The sequence below is a fragment of the Amblyomma mixtum genome, chromosome 5 (assembly GCF_055824585.1).
Source record: "Amblyomma mixtum isolate Tamu chromosome 5, ASM5582458v1, whole genome shotgun sequence".
NCBI classification, from domain to species: domain Eukaryota; kingdom Metazoa; phylum Arthropoda; class Arachnida; order Ixodida; family Ixodidae; genus Amblyomma; species Amblyomma mixtum.
The window spans coordinates 27,478,655-27,502,915 of record NC_143016.1 but is presented as its reverse complement, the minus strand read 5'-3'; the positions used below and the strand labels follow the sequence as shown (position 1 = coordinate 27,502,915).

The window sequence follows — 24,261 nt, the reverse complement described above, 5'->3', positions numbered from 1 at the left end:
TGTCAGTGCACATTAGAGAACCCCAGGTGGTCGAGATTTTCAGAGCCCTTCACTACAGCGTCCCTCATAGCCTTAGTCACTTCGGGACATTAAACCCCCATAAACACAATCATGAAAGTTGTGTGTATTGCAGTACTTTGTTTCTCTCGCCGCTGCTTGCCGAGTGGGGTTTGAAGCTGTATGCGTGCTCTTGCAACTGGCGGATCTGCGTGGTCATGCGGTGTGATTACAATATCAGTGTAGGTTGCAAGTGTTTCCCTTAATTCCTTGTGCACATTTGTGTTGTTTTAGCACTTGATTGCAATATTTCAGAAAGGCATAAAACAAAAGAGGACATTGCATTAGTGGTTTACTGAAACAAAGAGAACATATTTTAATGGTTCAGTGCTGCCAGGGCACCGATTCCAGCAGCTGTTGAGTTAACCCAGAATCTGCGCAATGCAACGCTAGCATCCCTCACCCATCCTCTAGCCCAGTGTTTTATGAAACAAAAATCAGCACAATGACGGCCTTTTTTCTTGCATTGCTGTTACTTGCGGGAAATCACCATTATAAACATATATATTGATACATGCCTTCAAAGAGACAGAAGTAGTGCATGCGCTAGTAGAGGAAGAAGTTTGTTATCTCTCGCGTGCGTGCTCGAACCACTGAGGGACCGCCGCAGGTTTTTCGTCTCTGCGCCGGTGTTCTATTCGCGTTGCACGCTACAATATATATAAAAAAAATGTGGGGTTGGAGGGCCAATAAGAAAGAAACTGCTTGGCCCAACACACACCGTGCTTGTTAATGAAATTCAGTAAAATTTCTGACATAGAATTGCTCTAGCTTTATGGCTTCTAGGACAATATTTTGCAGTCTGCTGAAAATGTTTTGTTGCCAGGAAGCCGTGCATATGAAGCTTTCAAGGCAAGCTTTCTTTCTGATCAAAAGGAAGAACAAAAGGTCACTCACAAACAAAACTTGAAGTTTAATTGAGTCAAGTGATGTTCATTTTATTGGGTGGCATTAACCACAAATCACGATGGCACAGTAGGGTAGGCTCTGAAGTCCCATATCACGAGCAAGTACCTTGTGTAGGTTGACCTTCCTTCCTTGTCATCTCAGGAAGATATCGGTGTTGCGGAAACTGGAATTATCTCTGTAAAAAAAGAAGAAAATGTCATTGTTATTTGATTGCACAATTCAGTGGGTGGTGCCCAAGCTTCAACTTAGGATGCAGCTTTAGTACTATAACAAAACTTTGCAACCGCGAGTCAACATGGTGCGAGATACAGGCTGCATGCTAATTTCGCATAAGATCTATAGCTTTAAAAAATAAATAGCTATGCTGCCAACCTTAAACATTATGCTATGTTGCAGAATTCACTCATTCCATCCCAATCTGAAGGATTGTTCCCTCAGTAGAAAACAAACAATTTCTTTAATGTAATGCATTCACTAGGTGCCACTATATTGTTACGAAGAAGACGACGCTGGCAGTGGCGCGGGACGGAGTGCTCGCGCTACGCCAGCTGCCATTAAATCATCTCTTGTTCATGGTTCATCACGCCTCATTCTTCGGCTGGCCGCCACGTTACAATATGTTCACCTTAGCCAATGTGTCACCATGAGTGTGGGCTTTGCTTTTCAACTACTTGCAGCGATTTGTCTTTCTGTTCTCAAGCTTCTTTTTTCTGTTCTCTTTTGTACAGTTGGCACTGAACCCGCGCAGAGCGCTCGAGTGGTGTGCTTCTTTGCAAGCAAGGAAACAGTTGCCGCCGCTGCTAGGCTCAACAAGAGAAAGAACTATAACCTATGAGCCAGAGGAGCACAAGCAAGTCATGTGAAAATGACCAGCTGCTGTCAACTTCTGCTTTTTGTTCGCTGCACACTGCTTAAGCACCCTACACAAGCTTGATGCCAAATGCACAGTGTAATGTCACAAGCCTAACATGCGTCATCCTAATGACAATAAGCATTGAGACTGCAAAGCATGCCAGGAAACTTCACACCAGAACATGCAGAAGGCAAAGAAAGTGAAAAAGCAATATGAGAGACGGGACTGCGAGGTACATGCACAGCCCCTGGTCAAACGTTTAGATCCCAGGTGGGTTTGCTTCTAAACTTATGCAGTAGGGCTCTGGTAGCATCCATGGAAGTTTTTACCTTTGGAGAGGGGAAGGACAGAGTTGCTTTTACCTTCAAGAGATTTAGATTGCTGCTGATGCGTAATGAGCCACACCGCAGGGCCCAGATGCAGAACCCCTGGACTCTAAGCTTCTGATAAAGGCTGTATATGGTCCCAAGAGAAAGAACTAAACACATGCCAAAACCTATTGCCAGCAACATCAATTTAAAAGGGCAGCTGTACTACCACACTACTTACCAAAAAGAAATTTAAAATATAAAATACAAAAATAAAATATCATGCCATAAATGCACTTCATTTAGTTTTTTATATTACGAACTAAAAATCTGCAATATTCCGCTGGAGAAATAAAATAATTATGTTTTTTTTTTCCGAACATGCCTCGCACACTGCAAATATACCTAATTAAAATTGAAGCTGGCTGTTGCAATTCAATGTCAGGAAGCTTGTGGCATTATCTTCACTTGAAGAATAGCACTGGTTTGACTCAAGTGTCCCCACACTGACTAAATTATTTTTCCAATGATGCCCCAAAGCACTATCTCACACTGGCTGCAGTGACCGTGCCTGCAAGCTGGGCACAGCCTCACAAAGGTTGGGCATCCCGTTACTACTCACATGCATTTGTGGACAGCTCAATACCGCAACAAGGAGAAGCACCCACAATGGGTGCTGGGAATTACTCAAAACTAAAGATGCCACTACTACTTGTAATATTGTTTTTGAAAGGCACCAGTATCTCAAAAAAGGGTCTTAGTGCATTGCCATCAAAGTTGCCAAGTTTCGCGCAGAAGCTTGCTCAGGCACATAGAAAAGCAGGTCAAGGCATCAGCAGAACTTCATTCGCTATGATTCTTAGTTCCATGGGAATTCAGATGACCACAGTGTTTCTAAGAATAGTATAACATAAAAATTTTCCTCAAATCATCTTCACCAGGATGCATCTTGCATTATAATCGAAACTAAGCTACGATTATAGTGTGAATTTCTTTTTTCCTAGCTCTTCAAGGTAGGCAAGGTGGGCTTCACATGTTGCAATGCATCCACGCATGTAATTGTGAGTTAATATAGCATGGCTTTCAATGCAACAAAGCTTCTATTGGTACGCACCGCTCATTTGTATTTTCAGTGAAACCACTCAAGCAATGTGATTCACTTTTACAGGACTGTAACATTCATTTTGAGGCTATATTTATTTAGGAAGGTGCCTGCAGAGACAAGCCACAGCTTGCGTTTACATGATGTGTGATGAAAGACAAGGCCAACGACGATAGAGGGAGAACGATGCTCGGAAAAGTCAGCTAAGAGTCAACCCAATTCAGCTTCGTCAGCATGGGTTGACTTCACTTGGTAGCCAAGTTCCTGTCCAATTAACTCGGCTAAAGAGCTATGATTTCTATTATTTGCCAACTTAGCTGAGCACCGTTCTGTCTTCGTTGTTGTTGGCCTTGTCTTTTGTCATCTAAAAAGTGTTCAAAATCCGTGCCACAATGCCCTCATGCAGTTTTTTTTTTTGTTACTCCCCCCGTGTGGCACCACGAAACACGGGCCTCATTCAGTCGTCACGCCAGCACCCTACAGGGGTTTCGCTACCAGTTGATCTACCTCGGGAATTGGATGAAATGTAAAGACAAGAAACTGATATACAGTCGACGACCGATTTTTCGGACCATCAAGGGACCGCGAAAAAGTCCGAAAAATCAGGCAGTCCGAAAAAACAAATGTGCCCCAAAAAAACTAAAATTATTGGTTATTATAGAGTTAGAGGCCGGAAAAAGTCATTGATGGTCTTCTGAACCATGCTTCGCTTGCGTGCCAGCAGGTCCGCCTGAATTTCGGCGAGAGTCGTCGTGTCGCCGTAAGCCGACGAAAGAGTTGCGACCGCTTGCATCAACTCAACTTGCGTCGGCTGCGCCGCTGCAGGCGAGTCGTCATCGTCGTCGCTCTCGGACTCAGCAAGTACCTGGCGAATGATTTCTTCATCCGTTAGCCCGGCACACAGTTCCAACTCCCTGTCCACGTCTGTAAATTCCGAAAACGAGACGGCCGAGGGAATTTCGACGCCTGCAGTGAGAAGGTCGTCGATGAGGTACTCACTGCCAGACAGCTGCTCGACGACACTATCCTCGTCCAAGACGGCCGATTCGCCATTCAAGACAAATCCCGCGTGGCGGAAGCAGTTGCGCAGCGTTGCGGGTGCCACTGACTTCCACGCATCGGCGAGCATGCTAATTGCTCCAAGCAAATCGACAGAGTACGCTTTTCCACTGTCGAGGCACAACACCACGCGCGAAAGCAAGCGTGACCGATAGTTCACTTTCAGGTTGCGTATCACGCCTTGGTCCATCGGCTGTAGGATGCTTGTCGTGTTCGGTGGCAAGAACTCGACTCGCACAGACTTCAGGTTGTTTATGTGCCCGTGTGCAGCGCAGTTGTCGACGAACAACAAAACTTTGCGGCCTTCTAGATCAAATTTGCGATCTAGTTTCCTCACATAGCTTTCAAAAAACTGCTGTGTAATCCATGCCTTCTTGTTCGCCCTGTACAAGACAGGCAGGGACTTTACGCCTTTGAAGCATCTCGGAGATTTGGACTTGCCGATGACGAGCATCGGCAGTTTTTCTGTCCCCGACATATTGCTGCCGACCAAAACAGTCACTCACTCCTTACTGTGTTTCCCACCATGGCAAGGGTCACCAGCAAAGGCGAGTGTCTTCTCTGGCATAAGCTTAAAAAAAAGTCCGGTCTCGTCGCAATTGAAAACGTCGTCCGGCGAGTACTCCCGTAAGAGCGACTGCAGCTTTTCACAGCGGTAGTCCGCAACGACGCTCAGGTCAACGGCTGCACTCTCGCCGCACAGTTTCTTAAAACTGAGATCAGCACGCTTTTTGAAATTCCTTAGCCAGCCATCGCTGACCTTAGACCCTTCAATGTTCATCTGAAGCGCCATCGTCTCGGCTTTCTGCTTGAGGAGGGGACCGGAGACGGGAACCTTGCTGGCCACTGTTGACTTCAGCCATACAAGGAGGGCCTCCTCGAGCTTTGGATAGGTGCCTTGGCTCACATTTTTCTGACGACAGCCAGTAGACTTTTCCGCCGCCTCCAAAATCTTCTGCTTGTTTTTCATGTAGTCCGAAAGAGTCTGTTTGGAAATTTTAAACTCTTTCGCGACGTCTGCCTGTGATCGGCCACCTTCGACGAGCTTGATGATTGCCGCTTTCTTCGCCATCGACATTGTGGTGTACTTGCCTCGCTTCATCGGAACTCTCGAGGCCGACGACAACATCGATTTGTTCTCCATTGCGAATCGGCACGCTTGGCTAAGCAGCCGTCGTCGGGAAGTTGTCACACCAACTTCGTTGAGTGCCTCCTCACTGCCAAGTTGCACGCAAAAAATAAAAGTTCCGGAAACAGCGTCTTGAAGAACCGAAGCCGACTTAATCAAATGAGAGCCACAGTAGCGATAGAACGTGGTTTTCGCGTCTCCGCAGCACGACCACGGCTAGGCCTACTCGCTAAGCTCGGCAACGCACGTCTAACACAAACAGGCAGTCGAAGGAAGAAGAAAAAAAAATAGCACGGCGTTACGGCAGTGACGTTGGGGAAGCGGAAGTTGCTAGCATATTATAGCCTCAATCCAGCGTCCGGTTAGCTGAGGAACAGCCATGCAAGACCGCCACCGGTTTCGAGGCTACAGGAGGAAAATGTAAACAAACAAGATGGCGGCGATACAGCTCGAATTGCGCGGCAGTTGGTCGGGCTGACGCTTGGAAAGTCCGAAAAATCGAATAGCCCTCCCTAGAGTGTCCGAAATTTTGAGCCCCGTAATACATTGACTTTATGAAGTATGTCCAGGTGCCGGGAAAAAGTCCGAAAAATCAAGCATGTCCGAAAAATTAGGCGTCCGAAAAATCAGTCGTCGACTGTATATATAAAAACATGGTAAGCTCTGTTTACACCACAACAGTGCCTGTTAACTCTGTCCAGTATATTCCAGCAAGATGTAAACCTAAATCAAATAACTGTACCAAACTGACCAGCAGGTAGGAAAGAAAAATCAAATTAATCCGATGTTCGCAGCTGAAACAAATATGCTATTCAAACACATTCACTCTTTCTGTACAGGCCAGGAAAGCCTTACTGAAAGAATACAAAGGAGAGTAGAGCAGCAGGAAAGCTCAAAATATCACTCCAGAAAATGCCGCTTGCATAATGAGGAGGATAAACAGCCTGTCACGAGCCCAGGACAAAAGTACTGCACAAATAAACCAGCCATATGACCTCTGCTGACCAGAAGTATTTTGACCCTTTCTATCCAAGAAAGGCATTTTGCTTTTACCAATTATAAGCTCTTCCCTCTCATGTTAACTTCATGCAGTGCCCATATTGCAAGTCCTCAGTCTCTGTAGTGCACAGCTGTAATCACTATTATGCAAAGCCATTGAGGATATCTCACATTCATCATAAACAAAAATACCAACAGAAGGAGGCCTGCTTCAGAGATGCACACTAAAATGGTTATAGTAATGAAAACAAACCAAGATAAGAGAATTTTTTAGAGTGCGCCACGCTAAAGGCATGCATGGTTGCAAGAAATGGCAACACGTGCCTCAAGCTGTCGGTGTGTGTCTTGTACTCCATGACGGTGTTGACGGGCAGGTTGAGAACACGCCGCAGGGTGTCGCGGATGCGTAGAGTGGTCTGGCTGTCACTGGCTGTGCGGTTCCAGATGGACACTATGTCCTCCTGGAAGCGCACCGACACCACCGCACCGCACACCTCCTCACCGACCATGAACTGCTCGCCCAGGATGGCCAGGATCAGGTTCTCCCAGCAGCGGGATGCCAGCCCCTTGCGCAGCCGCACGATCCACTTGCCACCAGTGCGGTTAGCCTCATCCTGCCATCCAAGTCAAACAATGCGCACTTAATACCAACATCATGATGGTAAACATGGCGCGCTATTAGCTCTCAATGTTGGCACTCCGATGCAATGTTTGCGTCAAAGCTGCTATAATGGTTGGTGCATAGCAGTAGTGGCACTTTACATAATGATCAAGCTTGTTTGCTCAGTCACTTAGGCACATTTGCATGTGACCTCACAAAACCACCCATGGAATGTGGTAAACATAAAATTCAGTCAACTGCAAAGCAACTTAAACACTTCTGGCATTACGTAAAGTCATATCAGTTCCAATTTTTCAACATTCAGCATCCAAGATGGCATGCAAATATAGAAACGAGAAATGAGCTTGCCTCCCACATTGGTTTGATGCCTTCCTTGAAGAGGTGGTAGTCACTGTGTCCTGACATTTCTGAAGGCCGAATCAAATGGCTGTAGTGCCTCCAAAATTGTTCCACCTGATAATAACCAAACCAGACATTTAAAAAGGTCAGCTCTGACAAAAACAGTAGTGACAGCGACATAAAAACACTGCAAACAAGAGCAAACTAAGTTAGCAAACATGCAAGTCAATTGTACAACAATATAAAAAGTCAATTGTATAACCAAGTCAACAATGACATCCGTAAAACACTAATGCAGTTGATCGCATGAAAGAAAGTTGTTCCTAGCAGTCCTAAGAGGGGATTTAAACTATGTGATCAGAGGGGATTTAAACTATGTGATCAGACTAATCTCCCAGCACCACAGTCACTGTAATGGTACCCGTAAATGGCAAGGTACCATTGGAGGAGTGCCTTAAACGAATATGCCAAAAAGAAGCCTTCTTTTTGTTTGCGCTGAACACACATTAGTGCATTCCTTTACAAGTGCATACTAACTACCTCCTTAGTAGAAATTCCATCCTCATCACCACATTTAGTTCTTTATGAAAAAAAAAAAATAATAATAATAAAAAAATAAAAGCAAAATAATCAATAACTATGGTCATGTACAGTGCATGCCAATTCCCCCCTGCTCTTCACGTTTCACGCCGCCGCAGTGGCTCAGTGGTTATGGTGCTCGGCTGCTGACCCAAAAGACGCGGGTTCGATCCCGGCCGCGGTGGCTGGAATTTCTTTGGAGGAGAAATTCTAGAGGCCCGTGTACTGTGCGATGTCAGTGCACGTTAAAGAACCCCAGGTGGTCGAAATTTCCGGAGCCCTCCACTACGGCGTCTCTCATAGCCTTAGTCGCTTTGGGACGTAAAATCCCCATAAACCAAACTAAACCATCTTCACGTTTCACTTGGCTTATGCATTTCCCCTGACACCTCACATGGTCCATTATGCACTTATGACTGAACAGACTAATAGACTCTACTGACAACTCAAGATGAAAGCCTTGTAAAGGCTGTCTATTGCAGAATGGGAGAAAAAGAAAAACTTTTCAGAGCCCAAACCAGTGCACCAGTAAGGAAGCGTCAATGCACCCTTCTTTGCACTTGCGTCTGGCTATGTCACTGACCAACGCTGCTCCCCATGGCTACACAGAATGTTCCAATGCCTATTATTTGCTCCACTTGCAACAGCCACGTCAACTGAAAACCCGTACGACCCATTTCCACTTTCACACAGTCAGCTTTGTTTTCTGTTGCCCAATGTGCACAGTGGTTAACCAAAAACAAGCACGGGCATCAGAAACGTCCTTACTCAGCTGCATGGAGGTGTCAGGCCAGATATATGTTGCGCAAAGGCGAGACCATAGGCAAAGTGACCAGATCGGAAAGTGCTGGTGAAACATATGCCAATGCTTTCTAGTGCAGTTATAGCTTGGTACTGTCTGCTGCCGTTGCACACATCTCCCCACTTTTATGCGAAGCATATTACTCGCACAACCGAGCTCTTCCTTGCTGCGCTGTGCACGGCCGCGTAGCTACCACTTGACCTTCATCGGCGCACCACGTGATATGACGTCGCAACAGCTGTGAAAGCTGGGGCCTCGTGCGCTCGCGGACGCGCAGCCTCCGCCGGCGGCCTAACTCCCGCTCCTACCGCTAGGAGATACTGACGTCATGCAAAAGGCGACGCACTCGTTGAGTCAGTTGAGCAGCGAGATGTCGGCCAGGGAGAGGGCGGTTCGCCAGACCGCAAAACTATGCTTCGCATCCTAGGCTTAACCATATTTTTTTTCTACTGTAATGCAACACTGAGTGAGCGACCTTGTTAGCCTTAAGTTTCATTATTTCAAATGATAGAATAGTTAACAGAATTTTTACTTCACAAGTCATACATCTGATTTCCTCGCTTGTTATTGAAAATGCACAGCATTTGCCGCAAGCTATTTTCTTATTCACTGATTCACTGATTTACAGCTGAACTAAGGCTAAATGCACATGGTGTAGACATCAGTCACTCAAATGTGTGACAACAAAAAATATAACTAAGTGCAGAGCTATGCTGATCAGAGACCTTTCAAGTTATTTATGCTATCATTTGTTCATTTGTTATCTACACAGTGGTCATTAGCAATAGTGCATATCTCATGCACTGGAAGATTGCTGATACATCAAAGGATCTGTCAATAATCACAAAAACTTACTGTATCAAATGTGCAGACTAGCTTGAGGTTCTGATCATAACGTTGGTTGTTGGGCTTATTTCCAGGTGCTCGCCTCGAAAACCAAAGCGAATACGCAAATTGCAGCCTGTGCTCACCACGCTCTTCGGGAGTTGTTGCCTGTAGAAAGGATAAAATTCTTCTTGATACAGCCACCATCAATCTTCCTCACAGCACTCAAGTGGCACGCTATATGTAGCAAACGGGGTGAAAAATAGCAACTGATGGATACCGAAAACAACGCTTGAGCAAAAGTGCAGACATGCTGACCTACAAGCCACAGCCACAAGCACCTGCCTCATTCATACCTACCAGCTGGTGCAGCCTTAATGTCTCTACACTGTTTTTGCTTTTTTTGTCTATTTTTGCTTTTTTGTTCGCAGCACAAAACTCGAAAGTTCTGCACAACGTCAATGGAAACTGCACGCAGCGTCAAGTTCCGACTCGGTAATGACCCATTACTAGCACAAAAAACGACATGAGGGCAATTCGGCAGCACAACACACTTGGTAATGCCCAAAGGAAAGGAGAATAAAGCAGATTCTCAACGTCTCACTCAGCGTACAGAACATGGACGCGAAATGCTGTGTACACAGAATTCATGACTAGCACCGCGGAATAAATGAAACCACAAAATGAAACGTGGAATGTAGACCAGTAGATCGACTGTTATCGCTCTCTCGGAACAAGCTGCGCAAGCAACAACAGACAGGTGGCATCAATGACAGCGAGTAAAAAGTTCGACGGCCTCAGTTCATCACATTTTCGCTAAAGCGGGGCTAGCTCAGCGCAAGTTGGCTGATGGCGCAAAACAACCCGACACAAGACATAGGCCTCGCATGAACAAGGTGCTCGAAGTTGAACGATGGTTCAAACCAACAACGCTTACCGGCGCGGCCATAATCGCTCTTCGCCGGCTCGCCTCCTCGTCGCCACCTTGAGAATCGTCTTGCGCCAGCCTGCACCAGAATCGCGATTATGTCACCGACAGCACACGCTGGAAAGACGAAAAGATGCGCCATACGCTCAGCACCGGACATGCCGCCGTGTGTCATAGTGGCGGCATCACCTATACTGAATAGAGACGACGAAATAAATCCACGCGTCTTCCAACCCACGAGTGCAACCATACACGTTCAGTACTGCGTTTTACCAGTTTCTGAAACGACCAAAGGGTAAGTAAAACTTCAAAAACCAAGCTACAATGCAGACAGGTGCGCTGTCTCGAGCCCCACAACGATTAAGACACGCTGACCGCGACACAGTGTGCGCCATCACGTTTGTGCTTACTCACTTTGCGGGTTGTTGTCAACAGATTCCACAGCAAGATAACCTTAAGACCTAAAACAACTGACAACAAACATACCGAAACTTTATCATGCTACCTTAACCTCTCACGGGAGCACGGCTGCAAACGCGCAAAGCGAAGAGACATTGGACACTGGATTGGCTAACATCTTTGGCTTAGGCGGACCATGTTCGGCTAACGGATTTTGATGGCTATTTTTGACTATGTGTACGGCTTAGCTTGAGAAAGTTTCGTTCTGCGTGCAGCATCGTCGAGGTGTCAACAAACTTGATGTGTCGTAACGGTAACTTTCGACTTCCTTCTCTGCAATGACTATTTCGCAGCCTCGACACGGTGGACCTTGTTTACATGCTGTGTTTTGCATGTGAGCTATCCAGCGCACATCGAAAAGCGAGAAGGATGCCCAAGCCGCTTTTAATGTGGCAAAACACTTTCTGGAGGCGTTTGCATTACTGAGCTCGTAATGGAAGTACCGACGACATTACTGCTTTTAAAAAGGCGGATGCCCTGGGCTCTGTCGGTATTCACTGCATCAAAGGCTGAGCACGCCGCTGGATACAGTCGAGTTTTTATTCAATTAGACGACGCGAAGATGCTGAGAAGTGAATTCGCCGCATGGAGCCCTCGCTCTCGTAATCATCTTGTGAATCACAGGATCGTGTGTGTGTTGTGAGCTAATTTGCGTGAAATTCACGCTATGAGGTTGCTCGCGGTCACAGTGTGGGCATTCGTGTGCGTGACACTGCTGGGTGTGTTGGCCTACACGCTGCTGCTATGGAGCCAATACTGGAGGTGGGCTGCACCACGCAACACCGAAGCACGAGCAGTGGCACCCCGAAGGCGCTCGGATGCCCCCAGAAGGAGCAGCAACGCTTCGATGAGCGGTGGGGTGCTGCAGCCTCATAGGATGGCCCCATTGCCCAAGGACAAGCTACTTGCAAAGGTTCCTGTCAAACGGTCTTGATTTGTCCCAGGGACAGCATGTGTATATGCTAACCACCGAATGGCTGAGCCAACTTAATTCCAGCAGCAGAAAACACATGGCTTTCACTGTTTTCCCGTCTCATGTTCATAGACTCCGCCTTCTCTGGCAAGGTTGGGGACTCGTGTGGTTTTGCTACGTCCGGGCGTCACACGCCCCCTTTTTTAATGCCATCATATTTCCCTTATGTTTGATCGCACACTGCTCAAATGCTTAAACGGTGTTGTTGGCTCAGTGCTTCGGTAAAAAATAAATCAGACAAGATTGGATTTAATTAATTTTACGTTTAGGCTGCATAATGCGGAGTTTACACGTTTCCCTGGCCCCCCAGAAAAATGGTGGTATAAACACCATTTAGCACAAAGTGTTAAAATGTGTAGTAAAGAAAAACAAATTAAAAAAGGGAAAAAACTCAGAAGGATTAGTGGAGGTAAATTTTAGAAGATAAAAAGCGTGCGCCTTGCGTCGTTTCACTTCTTGCTGCAATATCAATCTTCACTGCTATTTTAATCGTGCTATGTCTTTTATAATCAATCTGTAGTAGCACTCTCCAACCGATGCCAGCTTCAAGCGTCATAGCATTTTAAATTTCAGCTCCTGAGTCCTATAAACACGAGGGCCGGTAGCTTGCATATTTTAAATGCGCATCTCAAAGCTCGACACAATCCCTCTGCGTAATACGTACGTGGAGAAGCTATAGTTGTACGACCAATGACAGTGCGCTAGCACGCTATGCAGAGTCAGCATATATTAATTGTCTGTCTAGCCTAGCTTTAGAGCCGACACAGGAGGTGGATGTGAGCATAGGAAGGAAGGGAATGGGGGGGGATCGCCTTCTATCAAAGTGATAAATTTTACATAGAAAAATCATGCTGAACTGCCCATTTTTTTTCGACGGAAGAAGTCTAAGAAATGCATGTTTCAAAGGAGACCTCCTTTTAATCAGTTTTAATCCTTTTAATCAATTTAATCAGTACTTTGCAAGGATCAACAACGAGGGCGACTCTTCAGCTCCACAATGCAATACAACGCGCAGCTCGTATACGCTCACTTACGAAATGATACAACGGAATCAAGCTTATATGCACCCATCGCTGAGGGGTGTCCCATGAGTGATAGCGGTGAAAGGGTAATATGCAAAGTTTTCTAGCAAAATAATGGTGCTTTGCGCGCAGTCCATGGCGGGCACATTCTAAGCGATTTAGTTGCCAAGTGCTGCTAGTTGAAAAAAAAAAAAAAAACATGTTTACTGAAGAACACTAATGTAATGCCCCTTATTTCATAGATGATGGTGATGATGATGAAAGGTTCGTGGACCCTTTAGTGCTTGAAATATATTTTAATGTTGCTTTATAGCGGTGATTCAAACATTATAATAATGTTTAGAAGATTATATTAAAGAAGTATTCACTTGAAACGTTAAGCAAATGTTTATGATACACATACCATTATTTGTAAAATTTTAGCATTGTAATAACCTTTAAAAGTCAGCATTAGAATAATGTTTAATCTGAATGTTAAACTAATGTTTTAGATATAAAATTTAACGTCTCGTTTATTCTTAACATTAATGTAACGTTCTAATTTAACATATAACGTTACTGCAACTTACGAAACATATTTATACCATAATTATAATGTGCGGTGCTACCTGGGGACTTTCGACTATTGGGATTTGGGGAATTGGACTATTGCCTATTCGCACATTTTATATTATTCGGAAACTTTCCGATATCATTTTCTCGAATCAACTATGAACCGAAAAATTCGGCAGAGACAAGACTGCTTACGTGTGGGAATGCGAAAGCATTATTGCCCCTGTGGGCATTGACACCCACCCACAGCGCGTACGACATCATTGGGAACGCTGTGCCGCGAACGCTTGCATCACAATTCTGATATCAAAGTCTGGGAAGGCATACAAATGAAGGTGCATTATTCATCGCTTCGAGTCCCTGTCGAAAGCTAGCCTCCAACTTGACTAGCACATATAAGCTATAGCAAAGAGAAATCATATGACACCACACGGAACGATGTGCGACAAACGGTTGCGTCACAGTTTTGATGCGAAAGTCTGGGAAGGCATACCATTAAAGGCGCAGACCTCGTCGGTTCGAATCCCTCTTGCAAGCTAGCCTCGAACTTGGCCAACGTGTGTAAGCTACATGCAACGACAAATCATATGACACCACCCGGAACGCTGTGCGACAAACGGTTGCGTCACAATTTTGGTACGAATGTAGTCAGGAAAACTGGCGCCACATGGAGGTGGGCCAGTGGCGAGTATATTTATAGGCGAACGACATGTAAAGGATCGTATGAAGTGGCGGTGGTCAGCTTGCTGTGTGCGTCACCCTTTTTGCTTGCCATCGCTACGATTTTCTGTGCCATCTGCGAGTACACTAACGCCGCCGGCTTTTTTCGTAATGGAACTAGCAATGCTTTTGCATTAATAACAAATATATTCGATTCGTATTCGAAACTTCGAATATTTGCAGAGCCCTACTTTTCTTAGTTACAGTCGGGCCCATATCCATGGGACAAGCAGGACATCAGCATGTCACTGTGCCCTTGTTGTGTCTGGTTTCACATGCTTTTTCGCAGCTGTCCGAGTAGTTCGGAGGCTAGAGCAGCCGCGCAGAGTAGTTGTCCTCGCGCAGGTGGAGGCGTACCGTACGCAGCTGGTGCGCCAGCTGCGCCGCGCCCAGTGGGACAGCGTCCGGCCCGTAGGCGCCGGTGGCCGGCCGGCGACAGACCGCTACGGGGTGCGGCCGAGCGGAAGCAAGCCGTCCCGCTTCGCGCCGCCACAGCAGCTGCTGGCTGGAGCCAAGGCTCTGCGCATGCGCATGCTGCAACGGTATGCTCCTGTCACGCACTGTCTCGACGTTGTGTCTCAGAAGTCGACCCAAAACTCAATTAGTCGAGCAGGTCGCGAAACTCTCCGTATCTGCGCTTTGCTGATTGGACCAACTATTAAAATTCGCAAGCTTACGCGTCTCCCATGTCGGTTAAAATAAACTCATCACGTGTGTTCAAAACTTGCAGACAGTCGCCGATACGTGATCGATGCCTATGCGGTTGACGGTGAGGCATGACTGATTTCGGAAGTGGAATCTGGTAGTCTTAATGAACTTTCAGCTGGAATGGAGCTGCGTCGGGGGCCGCCATACGACCCCTTGATGTCCTCGATACGCGCGGTGAACTTCCGCCAACTACTGGGGACAAAAGTCTCCAGGATGTTGAGCAACCGATACCGATCTGATACCTGCTCTCATCCCTCCGTATGCGGTAACCCTTCCGTGCAGATTTACCCGTGCAGAGGAGGTGCGCTTCGGAGGATCTGGATCAGGTTTGTCTTCACTCCTACCGTAACTCGAAAGTGGCGCCTAAATTTCGAGACTTATATCCCTGCCTCGGGTGTCCAGACATCAAAGCCCGAGATACTGTGGCCGATAGCCACCATCTGCTGCGGGTTTGCCCAGCGCTGAAGCCGACAAGAATGCTTCACCTGGCGGCAGCGGGTCTCTCACCGAACAATATTCGTTCGTCATACACCGCTCGGACGCAGGGACCGTATCATCGCGTTCTCCTCGACTTCGTTAGACCGTCCGAAATGCCACGAGGCAGTAAGTATACATCGCTTAAAAAAAAAAAGGCTTACTGCTGGAAATTCTGCACAGCAAAACGAAGGTGGCTGCCGATTTCTAACATTTATTGACACCCGTGCATGTATTTATTCTGTACAAAAGTCAGTCGTCAATGAAGTGCCCGGTCTACGCCAACCGCACGGAATGAAAAATGCCTGCCTTCGAAACACGCGAATATAGAGTGAAGTCAGGATCGCAGCTTATCGAAAGTGTCCGTCGATGCGCGGGAAGCAGTTCTTGCAGAACAAATTGCTTTAATTTTCATTACCTCTTCAAACAACCTGCTCTGTGCGACACGCTAGAAACACCAGTAGCTAATTACGTTGAGCAAATTTGCAATTGAAACACGACTGAAATCATCAGCTCATGACACACGCATCACGTGACCCACAGCGCCTCCGCAACCCTCAATAGCGCTCGCCAACGGGCCGCAAGTTTTGCGCGAAACTGAACACGGTCGAACGCGTATGCGGTGACGAGACCGTGATCGCACTCCTCCCACGTGGTGACCATGATGCCACCGACGCAGTTTACATCTCCGCACTTTTACTCTTTTTTTTTCTTTTTTTTTTATTTCTAAACTCACACCGCACACATGCAAGTCGTCTTGCGTTGACTTCGCCTGCGGCTAGGCAATCTATGTTCGGCGCTAATCGGTCATTTCGGAATCGGCACGTAATCTCGTGTCCCCGATGGTGTGGGCGGCGTGTTCGCAATGCAAGTGCCTATGCCACGGTGCGCAACCTGACCTTGCATGCGCGCGGCACAGCGATGATGCGACTGGCTCTGGACAGAGCCTGATTCCCTGCGAACATCCCTCGCTGACGCTGCAGCCTCCTCGTCTTTCGAAGTTTCCATTTCCTCCTGGCTCTGCTAGCAACCTAGAAAAGACGGGGCTGTAGGTTAACTGTACATGCTGCAGGGCCGAAGCTCTGTAAACGTGCGCAATCAGCGGCTAATCATGCGCAACCGTTTCGAGACTTGTTTGCCTTTTATCTTGTAAGAGTTCCTCCTATATTTCTGTGATCTCGCTCTGGGAAACCAACCAATGGAACATGTTACTTCCAGCGACGCAACGGGAGAGAAAAGAATAGTAGAATGAAGGGCGGTTCAGAAAGCAAGGACACCCAGCCTGGTAAAAAAAAAAGAAACACGGAAGCACAGATTTGTGCAAGGTCAATTGCTTGGTGCTCTGCTGTTTCGCGTTCGTCAGGCAATAAGATATACCATGCGTGTCTGGCCGACGTGTATGGTGATTTTGCATGTCCGCTCATGCCGGGTTTCCTGTTTTATCCTTTGATTTTAGTTTCTTCATTCAATAAGCTGTTAGAAACGTTTACGAGAAAACGTTCGTCGCCCCCCCCCCCCCCCCCCCCCTTACCTCCCACCCCTTGACAACAACTCAAGAACGCAGCGCGGCAAGTGTCCCTCAAAGTAAGCGCTCCAGCCGATGCCGTCGACAGAGTGTCATTACGTTGAACCTGCTACCGTGAGATCGCACGGGGCTGGCAGGTGCAAGCTTGGAATTAACCGTGGATTAACCTTAATGGCTGCCAATCGGTGGACGCCATTGGCTGGAAGGACTCCTTTGAGGGGCATTTACCGATGAGTTCTTGATTTGTGTCAAGGTCGCTCGATAAACAGCTTTTCGACTTTTTAGCGCTTCGATTGTTTGTTCTTTGGGTGTCGTCGCTACCAAGTGGCAGTACACAATGCGACACGACTGTCTGCTGTGGCGTACGATGCGATACACGTTTTGGCACTGACGGGGAATCTTCCGAAATCATTTTGTCCTTATGTAAAGGTGACATATATACTTGTGTGCGCTCGCCTTTCAAGGTCGTGTGCACTTATTTTCAATTCCCTCGGTGTAACAGGGACACGGAACCGTTTCGGCGGATGGGCTACGGTCGATATTTCCCAGCGGCTGACTTCCACGCGAGCCATTACAACAGCTGTGCCTTGGTCTCCAGCGCAGGGTCTATGCTCGGCTCCAAGTTGGGACCAGAGATCGGTGAGCGATTAGGATCAATCACATGGCGCTGCACCTTTTGCCTTGTCCGATGATTTCATATACGTAGCAGGGCTACGAGTGCGCGTAGTATGAGTGGCCCATTGGCGACTGCGGGTGTTAAAAAAGATACAAGTGCAACGACGATGCGGGCCAGCTACGTGGCATCTGCACGATTTGGAAATGTCCGAAAGGGCACTTTTCGCACGAAAGTAACACATAGGGTACGCATACGAACCGAGGGAATTGAGATATGCATTGGTGAGGCCTACATCTTTTGGATTCCGCAGACGGCCACGAGACGGTGCTGCGCTTCAACGACGCGCCCACGGCGGGCTTCGAGGGCGACGTGGGAGGACGCACCACGATGCGGCTGCTCAACTCGCAAGTGCTGGCGCGCCCCGAGTTCGACTTTTTCAACTCGCCGCTGTACCGCAACGTGACGCTTGTGGCGTGGGACCCGTCCCGGGACCACCAACCCCTCGAGAAGGCGAGTGCGCCGACTGCTGGCACCGTATGCTAATACACAGAGCTTCTACTTCAACTACCCTGAACAGAAAGGAGTACAAATGAAGTAAACTGTCCTCTAATGCACTCTCTTTTATTGAAGGGAGTAAGCGCAAGAGGACAGCTTACTCCCTTTGTACTCCCATGTAAGCGTATTCCTGTTTATGTAGAGTGTAGTGTGCTTAGTTTGTTGCCAGGGCGCCAGTTACGAAGACGAAATTTAGAAAGGGTTGAGTGCATGTGGATATGCAGGTGGTTTCTACAGCTTGGCGGACATTGTGCACTTGATAGAGCTCGATAATTAAGCGATTAATTAACCAAAATTAACTAATCAACTCTCCTATTTTTAATTTTAGGGGACAAGATTATATTGCAAAATTGAAGGCCGTCAACATCGAAGATAATCCCAGTTTTATAGTTCTCTTAATCGGCAATTTATTTCCAACGTCAAAAATACTCACTTGAAAGCTCGTTGAGTAGGCTTTCTCGCATTGCACATTTTATAAATTTGGGTCGCTGCGCGTAGTAGCCTTGTGGAGATCACGTTAACTGCTCCTGCGTCAATACAGAAATGCTGTCTGTATTTGCTCCGTTAGAAATGCGAGTGACGCAATTTCAGAAACGTGCAACACAAGAAAGCCAACTCAACGAAGTTTCAAATGCATGTTTTTGATGTTCGATATTTCGAACGACATTGCCAATTGAAAAAAAATTAAAAACTTGGCTCATCTTCCATGTTGACGGCCTTCAATGTTGCGATATAATCTTGCCGTTCAAAAATAAAAAGTTGGTTAGTTAATTATGTCTAGTTATTCGTTTATGACTGAGCCCTAGCAGGAACATAATGTCCACCATGCACTAGAATCCATCTGCACAAACCACACTGACGTATCTCGGATTTAAAAAAAAATATCTGCACAGATTGAAAAAAAAAAAAAACACGTCGTATATACCGCCTGCATCAATCAGCGAGATAATCAGGCATAACATGCGTTACAACCAAGGTATGCTGCAGGTTACTGTCTGAAAAGGTTACTGCCTGAAAGGAACAGCTATGGCTTGCTTACATGCATGCCTGACCCGTTTGTGTCTAACAGGGCACACCTCCACCGCCTCGCTTTCTGTTTTGTTCCCGCTCCTTTCGTTGCATGCTTAAAAAAGTGGATAGCATTTGCAGTATCTGCGGATGCTCTTTAAAAGAATTGCGGCTTGTGTAGTAGCCAGCGCAGCAACTAAGCACGAAACTCTTGTAAATTAAGACGTAGATCGGCGTCCATTGTGTTCATCCACAGTGCGCGCTCAATCATCGCCGTGCCACTTATTGCGATGTCGGAGCATTATCTGCGCTTATTATTATATTATCTTATTTTTTACACCTGAAGCTAAACCTCGCGCGCAGTGGCGCTGATGGACCCTTGGCTAAATATTTGCTGCCGCTGCATGCAATAGAACGGAAACAATGGAGCGTACTGTTAAGTACGTGGGCCGACTATTCTGCAATACACGAAGCGACCACGACGGCTGGGATGTTTAGAGGTTGGAAAGCAGCAAACGTGTAGTGTACTATCGGGGACAAAACCCTCCAGGGCGCATACTCGGGAACAACAGCCGATAGCTCGGTTATTAGGCAATTGATTAAAGTCAAACTTGCGGAAGTGATAGTCGGACTCATGCGCTCCACCAGTATGGTGCAGTGAAAGCAGTTGTTCGTTGGCAGGAGTGACACCTATGGACCTAGATCGCTTTTTCTGCGTCCTGGAGACTTTTGTCCCTGATAGTGCGTGTACGTGTAGTCTGTATATTCACGAGGTGCACAGTCTTGGGAAAAGGGAGCGGCTCTTATTGGCAAGGCGACAGCTCTCACCACTCAGACTCTAGGGGAAGCAGCTGATTGTCTGCATAGTGTCATCTATAAAATTGCTAGGGTACAAATATTATGATTAGAGGTCCAAGGTTCGATTCCAGGACTGACCAGCGACACAGGGTTTTCATTCATCGCCGGATGATAGGTCACGGACCGGTTTTGGGTGGTGCTGTGCGAGGACTAAGAGTACGTGTCTCAATAAAGGTCCACACCGAGGATATCGCACTAAGATAGAGTGGCATCAAGATGTGAATGGCCGAAGTGCGCTCCCTGCTTTACGCCGCGAATGGCCGCACAGTGGGTGGAGCATCCCGAGTTCGACCTCTTCCCGGCCTATTGGCTTCGACGCGAGGTGCTGCCGGACGAGCCCTTCTACCTGCTTCACCCGGAGTCAGTCTGGGAGGCGTGGCACTTCCTGGACGGCGAGAACCCGGGGCCCGTGCTCAGGAACCCACCCTCGAGCGGATTCCTCGGTGCGTGAACACCGCCAGAAAAAGTGGTTCCGAAATTTGCAGATTGTGACACCGTTTGGCGCTTCTAAGCCTATAGTTGCTTGTGACATGCAATTTACGTAGGAAGGCTCAGCACTACAGACTTCGTTTTTCTCTAAGACATAAATAGGTGGGGTTTTAACGTATGGTTAAACCAAGTAGGACGTGCGTAAGCACTTGAGACTACATCGGCTCAAAGGCAACCGCATGCAAGATGAAGGTCAAATGTCAAGCCAAGGGTGAAAGGTTGAGGCTTCACACATACCCCAGGTTTTTCAACTGGGCTAGTGAGGTAGTGCTTTCGCACTAAAAACGTAAGTCCAGGCTTCGGCGACTGCGCAACCAAATGTTGGACGCGTCGCAAAAGCGAGGTCGTCAACACCGCACCTCCGCGGCACTCGATTCCAGTGACATTCACTTTGGCTTTTGATTTTCTTGTCAACTGGAAGCATACATAATGCTGAGAAAAACCAGAGGTGGAGATGGCACCCTTCGTCTAACGCAAATAGGAATGATAAAATGCAGAACCAAGCTGTGCATAGGAGATTAATCTGATCAGGAAAGCTAAACGCTCGAAGGAACACGCGAGAGGAGTGGTTCGTGCATGACGTATACGCTCAGTAGCGTATGTTCAATACCGGATAAAGTGTAAGTAAATACATGTGAAACTGGTTGCGTGACTGAAGGCGCAATGACCTATCACGGCAAGCGTCATTTCATTTGTTTATTTTCCCCACGCATCTGAAGCGCTATATGCTCGCTCGCTGTCTCAAATATTTCCACTTTTTCTAATGCCATGCATAACTAGGTAGGTAGGCTGGAGAGCTTGCACTGGGAATGGGAGGTGAGCTTGTACGTACATTTTCCGGAAGCCTCGCTTTTTCCATTTCCTCGTTCTGTTTTAATCGAAACAACCTAGCTGGCATATTTAAAAAAAGTTTTCGTTATTTTATTCCATTTTGATTCGTTTGGCTCAAGGGCCACGTCCCCGCTATTTCTATAGACTGCCAGTCGATTAAAATGGCATAGAAACGAATAAAATATAGTTGAACGAATAGGGTCGCAGTATATAATCTCTAGTCGAATACAAATCAAGAAAAAAAGCGGCTTTTTCCCGTCAATGGATCCAGCCAATGGGCCGCCGCGGTGGCTCAGCGGTTATGGTGCTCGGCTGCTGACCCAAAAGACGCGGGTTCGATCCCGGCCGCGGCGGCTGGAATTTCTTTGGAGGAGAAATTCTAGAGGCCCGTGTACTGTGCGATGTCAGTGCACGTTAAAGAACCCCAGGTGGTCGAAATTTCCGGAGCCCTTCACTACGGCGTCTCTCATAGCCTTAGTCGCTTTGGGACGTTAAACCCCATAAACCAAACCAAACCATCCAGCCAATGGCGTCGGCCGATTGTCATGAGCCTGCAAGAGTGACAATGCAGGGAGTGGAAGATGAAAAGGAAGATGATGAAGATGATGACCTCTCTCTGCATTATCACGCCACTCCCTGCGTTGTCGTGCTACTCCCGTTAGCAGGTTCATGAGAATCGGCCGACGCTATTGGCTGGAAGGAGGTCCATGGACGAGGAAAAGACGCTTCTTTCTTGACTTGTATCCGACTGTAGTCCTCAATCGCTCGCGTGTTGTGATCCGTAGAAGGTGCAGACGTATAAGCGGTGCTGGGGCGCAGGGCTGCTGCTGCTGCTGAAGCAGTGCCGCCACGTGGATGCCTACGAGCTGGTGCCCTCGATGCGGCTGACCAAGCGCTGCCACTACTACGAGGTGCACGAGGACCTGGGCTGCACGCTGGGCGACTGGCACCCACTGGCCGCCGAGAAGCTGCTCACGCTCCACCTGGCGTCCTCGACGCAGGCACTGGAGCAGGTCTTCGCCAGGGGCAGGCTGCCGTTGATCGGCGACGAAGCGCCCCACCAGGGGGCGTGAGCAGCCACCCCGGTGCCTCGTGCAGCTTTTGCTGGTGTGGTCAACTCTGAGCTCAGCTGTGGTCAAGCGAGCGGACCCAGCCAACTAACTAAAATACACCTGATGGAAGGCTGGCAGCGTCTGTCAACCGGACAAATCATCGCGGTTTAAGAAGGCCCGGACAGCAGCGGCTGCGATATAAGAGCTGATAATTCTGAACTGTACATCACTGGAAGCAAGAGGGGCACTGCTTAACTTACAGTTAAGGTGACGTCCGACAAAGCAAACCTCTGTCTTTTCAGCGTCGTCGCCTGCGTGCAGATCTGCGGTGCAGATTTCATTATGCTCGCAGTTTCTACTGGGACCTCTTGCATCTAGCGACTGTGAGCCTGCTGCGATTGTGTGGTGCACTAAGGGCGTGGGACGCTGAATACTGCAGGTGATCGCAGTGAGCTTAACTGGTTGACAGTGCGGATTTACAAAAGTAAGTTTTTTCCTAATTTTGTTTGCTGTTTCTTTGCTCAAAAGGACGTCTCAAAAGGCACAACATAGACATAGCAGTCCAGCCCCGCGTCTTTGTTGAGTCGTTGTCTTCGTCTTCTTGAACTAAGCTTCAATAGTGTCATACCCTGTTGCCTTCTACTTAATGCCCATACACTCGCGTTGACTAAGTCGTATTCCTGTGAAATAACTGGCTCAAAGGATAAGCTCACAATAACGGAGCAAGGGTGCGTAAAGCTGGAACCAGGAACGTAGCTCGAAGGAAATAAGGCTGTTGCGTTTGGAGGATAATATGAGTGGCAAAATCGAAGTTGACATTAACGGTCGCGCAGAAGGGGCTAGCAATTTCTTTTCTTTATAAAAACTCAAGCCCTGGTAAGCGTCAGTAATAATCGTTGAAAGCGGCAGCGCGAAACAACAAGTACGAAAGAGAGACACAAGAACACAGGACAAGCACTGATTCTGTGTTCAGCGCTTGTCCTGTGTTCTCGTGTCTCTCTTTCGTCCTTGTTGATTCGCCCTGCCACTTTCCACGATGATTCACCAACTAGCCCGCACCAAGATATTAATCAGTAATAATCCTTTGGTGTAATGAACCATAACTAATGGCTAAAAAAGACGTGTGAAGCGATTGGGCCTTCACGACAGGCTTATGAACATGCTCAGCGTTGTTTACTTTCTTTCAGAATGCGGCCTGGAATAATTCAGTTTACCGCCGCAGTGGTTCAGTGGTTATGGTGCTCGGCTGCTGATTAGAAAGACGCGGGTTCGATCCCGTCCGAGGCGGTCGCATTTCGATGGAAGTGAAATGCTAGAGGCACGTCTACTGTTCGACGTCAGAGCACGTTAAATAACTCCAGGCGGTCTAAATTATCCGGAGCCCTCTACTGTGGCGTCTCTCATTGCTTGAGTTGCTCTGGGACGTCAAGCCCTATAAACCGAAACTTATAAGTTACTTAGCACACTTTGCCGACTCTCAAGACGAGTTGAATCCACATCACAATTTGTTTAAAACGGAACAGTGTGTTTAAGCTTGTATTAAAAAGGGCCTCAAGGCTGTCGGTCTCAAAGCACAAAGTTATGAATATGATTTTAAAAGAGCCCCATGAGCGCCCGATAATTCCCTTTTGAGTAGATACGTAGGTACAAACCACGCTCCAAAGGATCCGAATCATAAGGCCACGCGCTTTTTTTAATTCGTTTACTTTTCGCAAAGCCGCTGTATTTCTCCGTGTAGTATGGCCCACCCCGGAACTTAACACTGCGTCAGTTTGGTAGTTGTATTTTGAAAGTTATTGGATGAAAACAATTGTAGCATCACAGGACTCCTATTTCTATAACTTCATGGATGCGAACTAAATACTATGGTGGGTCACAAGAAGGAATAAAAATGTCCCTGCCGGGGCC

The 24,261-nt window shown here is 47.3% G+C and overlaps 2 protein-coding genes across 3 annotated transcripts; one reads left to right on the top strand and one right to left on the bottom strand.

The window, feature by feature from the left end:
• Positions 1-946: 946 nt before the first annotated feature.
• LOC149341593 (eukaryotic translation initiation factor 4E type 2-like) lies at positions 947-11,077 on the bottom strand. 2 transcript variants are annotated; one of them, XM_089543691.1, is made up of 6 exons: positions 10,926-11,077; positions 10,521-10,628; positions 9,614-9,751; positions 7,387-7,491; positions 6,741-7,030; positions 947-1,141 (listed from the first exon to the last, which is right to left on the bottom strand). In XM_089543691.1, the coding sequence occupies exons 2-6, from the start codon at positions 10,530-10,532 to the stop codon at positions 1,099-1,101; spliced, it is 588 nt and encodes a 195-aa protein (XP_089399817.1). In that variant the 5' UTR covers positions 10,533-10,628; positions 10,926-11,077; the 3' UTR covers positions 947-1,098. The 2 variants fall into 2 exon arrangements, with proteins under 2 accessions (XP_089399817.1, XP_089399816.1); XM_089543690.1 differs by having other exon boundaries at positions 10,521-10,590.
• A 97-nt stretch (positions 11,078-11,174) lies between these two features.
• Positions 11,175-23,260, top strand: LOC149341592 (beta-galactoside alpha-2,6-sialyltransferase 2-like). Its single transcript, XM_089543689.1, has 6 exons — positions 11,175-11,883; positions 14,583-14,779; positions 17,447-17,583; positions 17,871-18,070; positions 20,250-20,424; positions 22,121-23,260. Exons 1-6 carry the CDS (start codon positions 11,638-11,640, stop codon positions 22,372-22,374), a joined length of 1,209 nt encoding a protein of 402 aa, XP_089399815.1. The 5' UTR covers positions 11,175-11,637; the 3' UTR covers positions 22,375-23,260.
• Positions 23,261-24,261: the final 1,001 nt, after the last annotated feature.

Excerpts from the sequence above, each read along its gene's own strand:
- LOC149341593 (XM_089543691.1), bottom strand. Across the intron at positions 7,031-7,386 it reads GCATCAAACCAATGTGGGAG|GATGAGGCTAACCGCACTGG; the intron begins GCAAGCTCATTT and ends CTTGGATGGCAG. Across the intron at positions 1,142-6,740 it reads ACACACACCGACAGCTTGAG|AGATAATTCCAGTTTCCGCA; the intron begins GCACGTGTTGCC and ends CTTTTTTTACAG.
- LOC149341592 (XM_089543689.1), top strand. The coding sequence starts at position 11,638 with ATGAGGTTGCTCGCGGTCACAGTGTGGGCATTCGTGTGCGTGACACTG. Across the intron at positions 14,780-17,446 it reads CGCATGCGCATGCTGCAACG|GGACACGGAACCGTTTCGGC; the intron begins GTATGCTCCTGT and ends TCGGTGTAACAG. Across the intron at positions 18,071-20,249 it reads ACCACCAACCCCTCGAGAAG|TGGGTGGAGCATCCCGAGTT; the intron begins GCGAGTGCGCCG and ends ATGGCCGCACAG.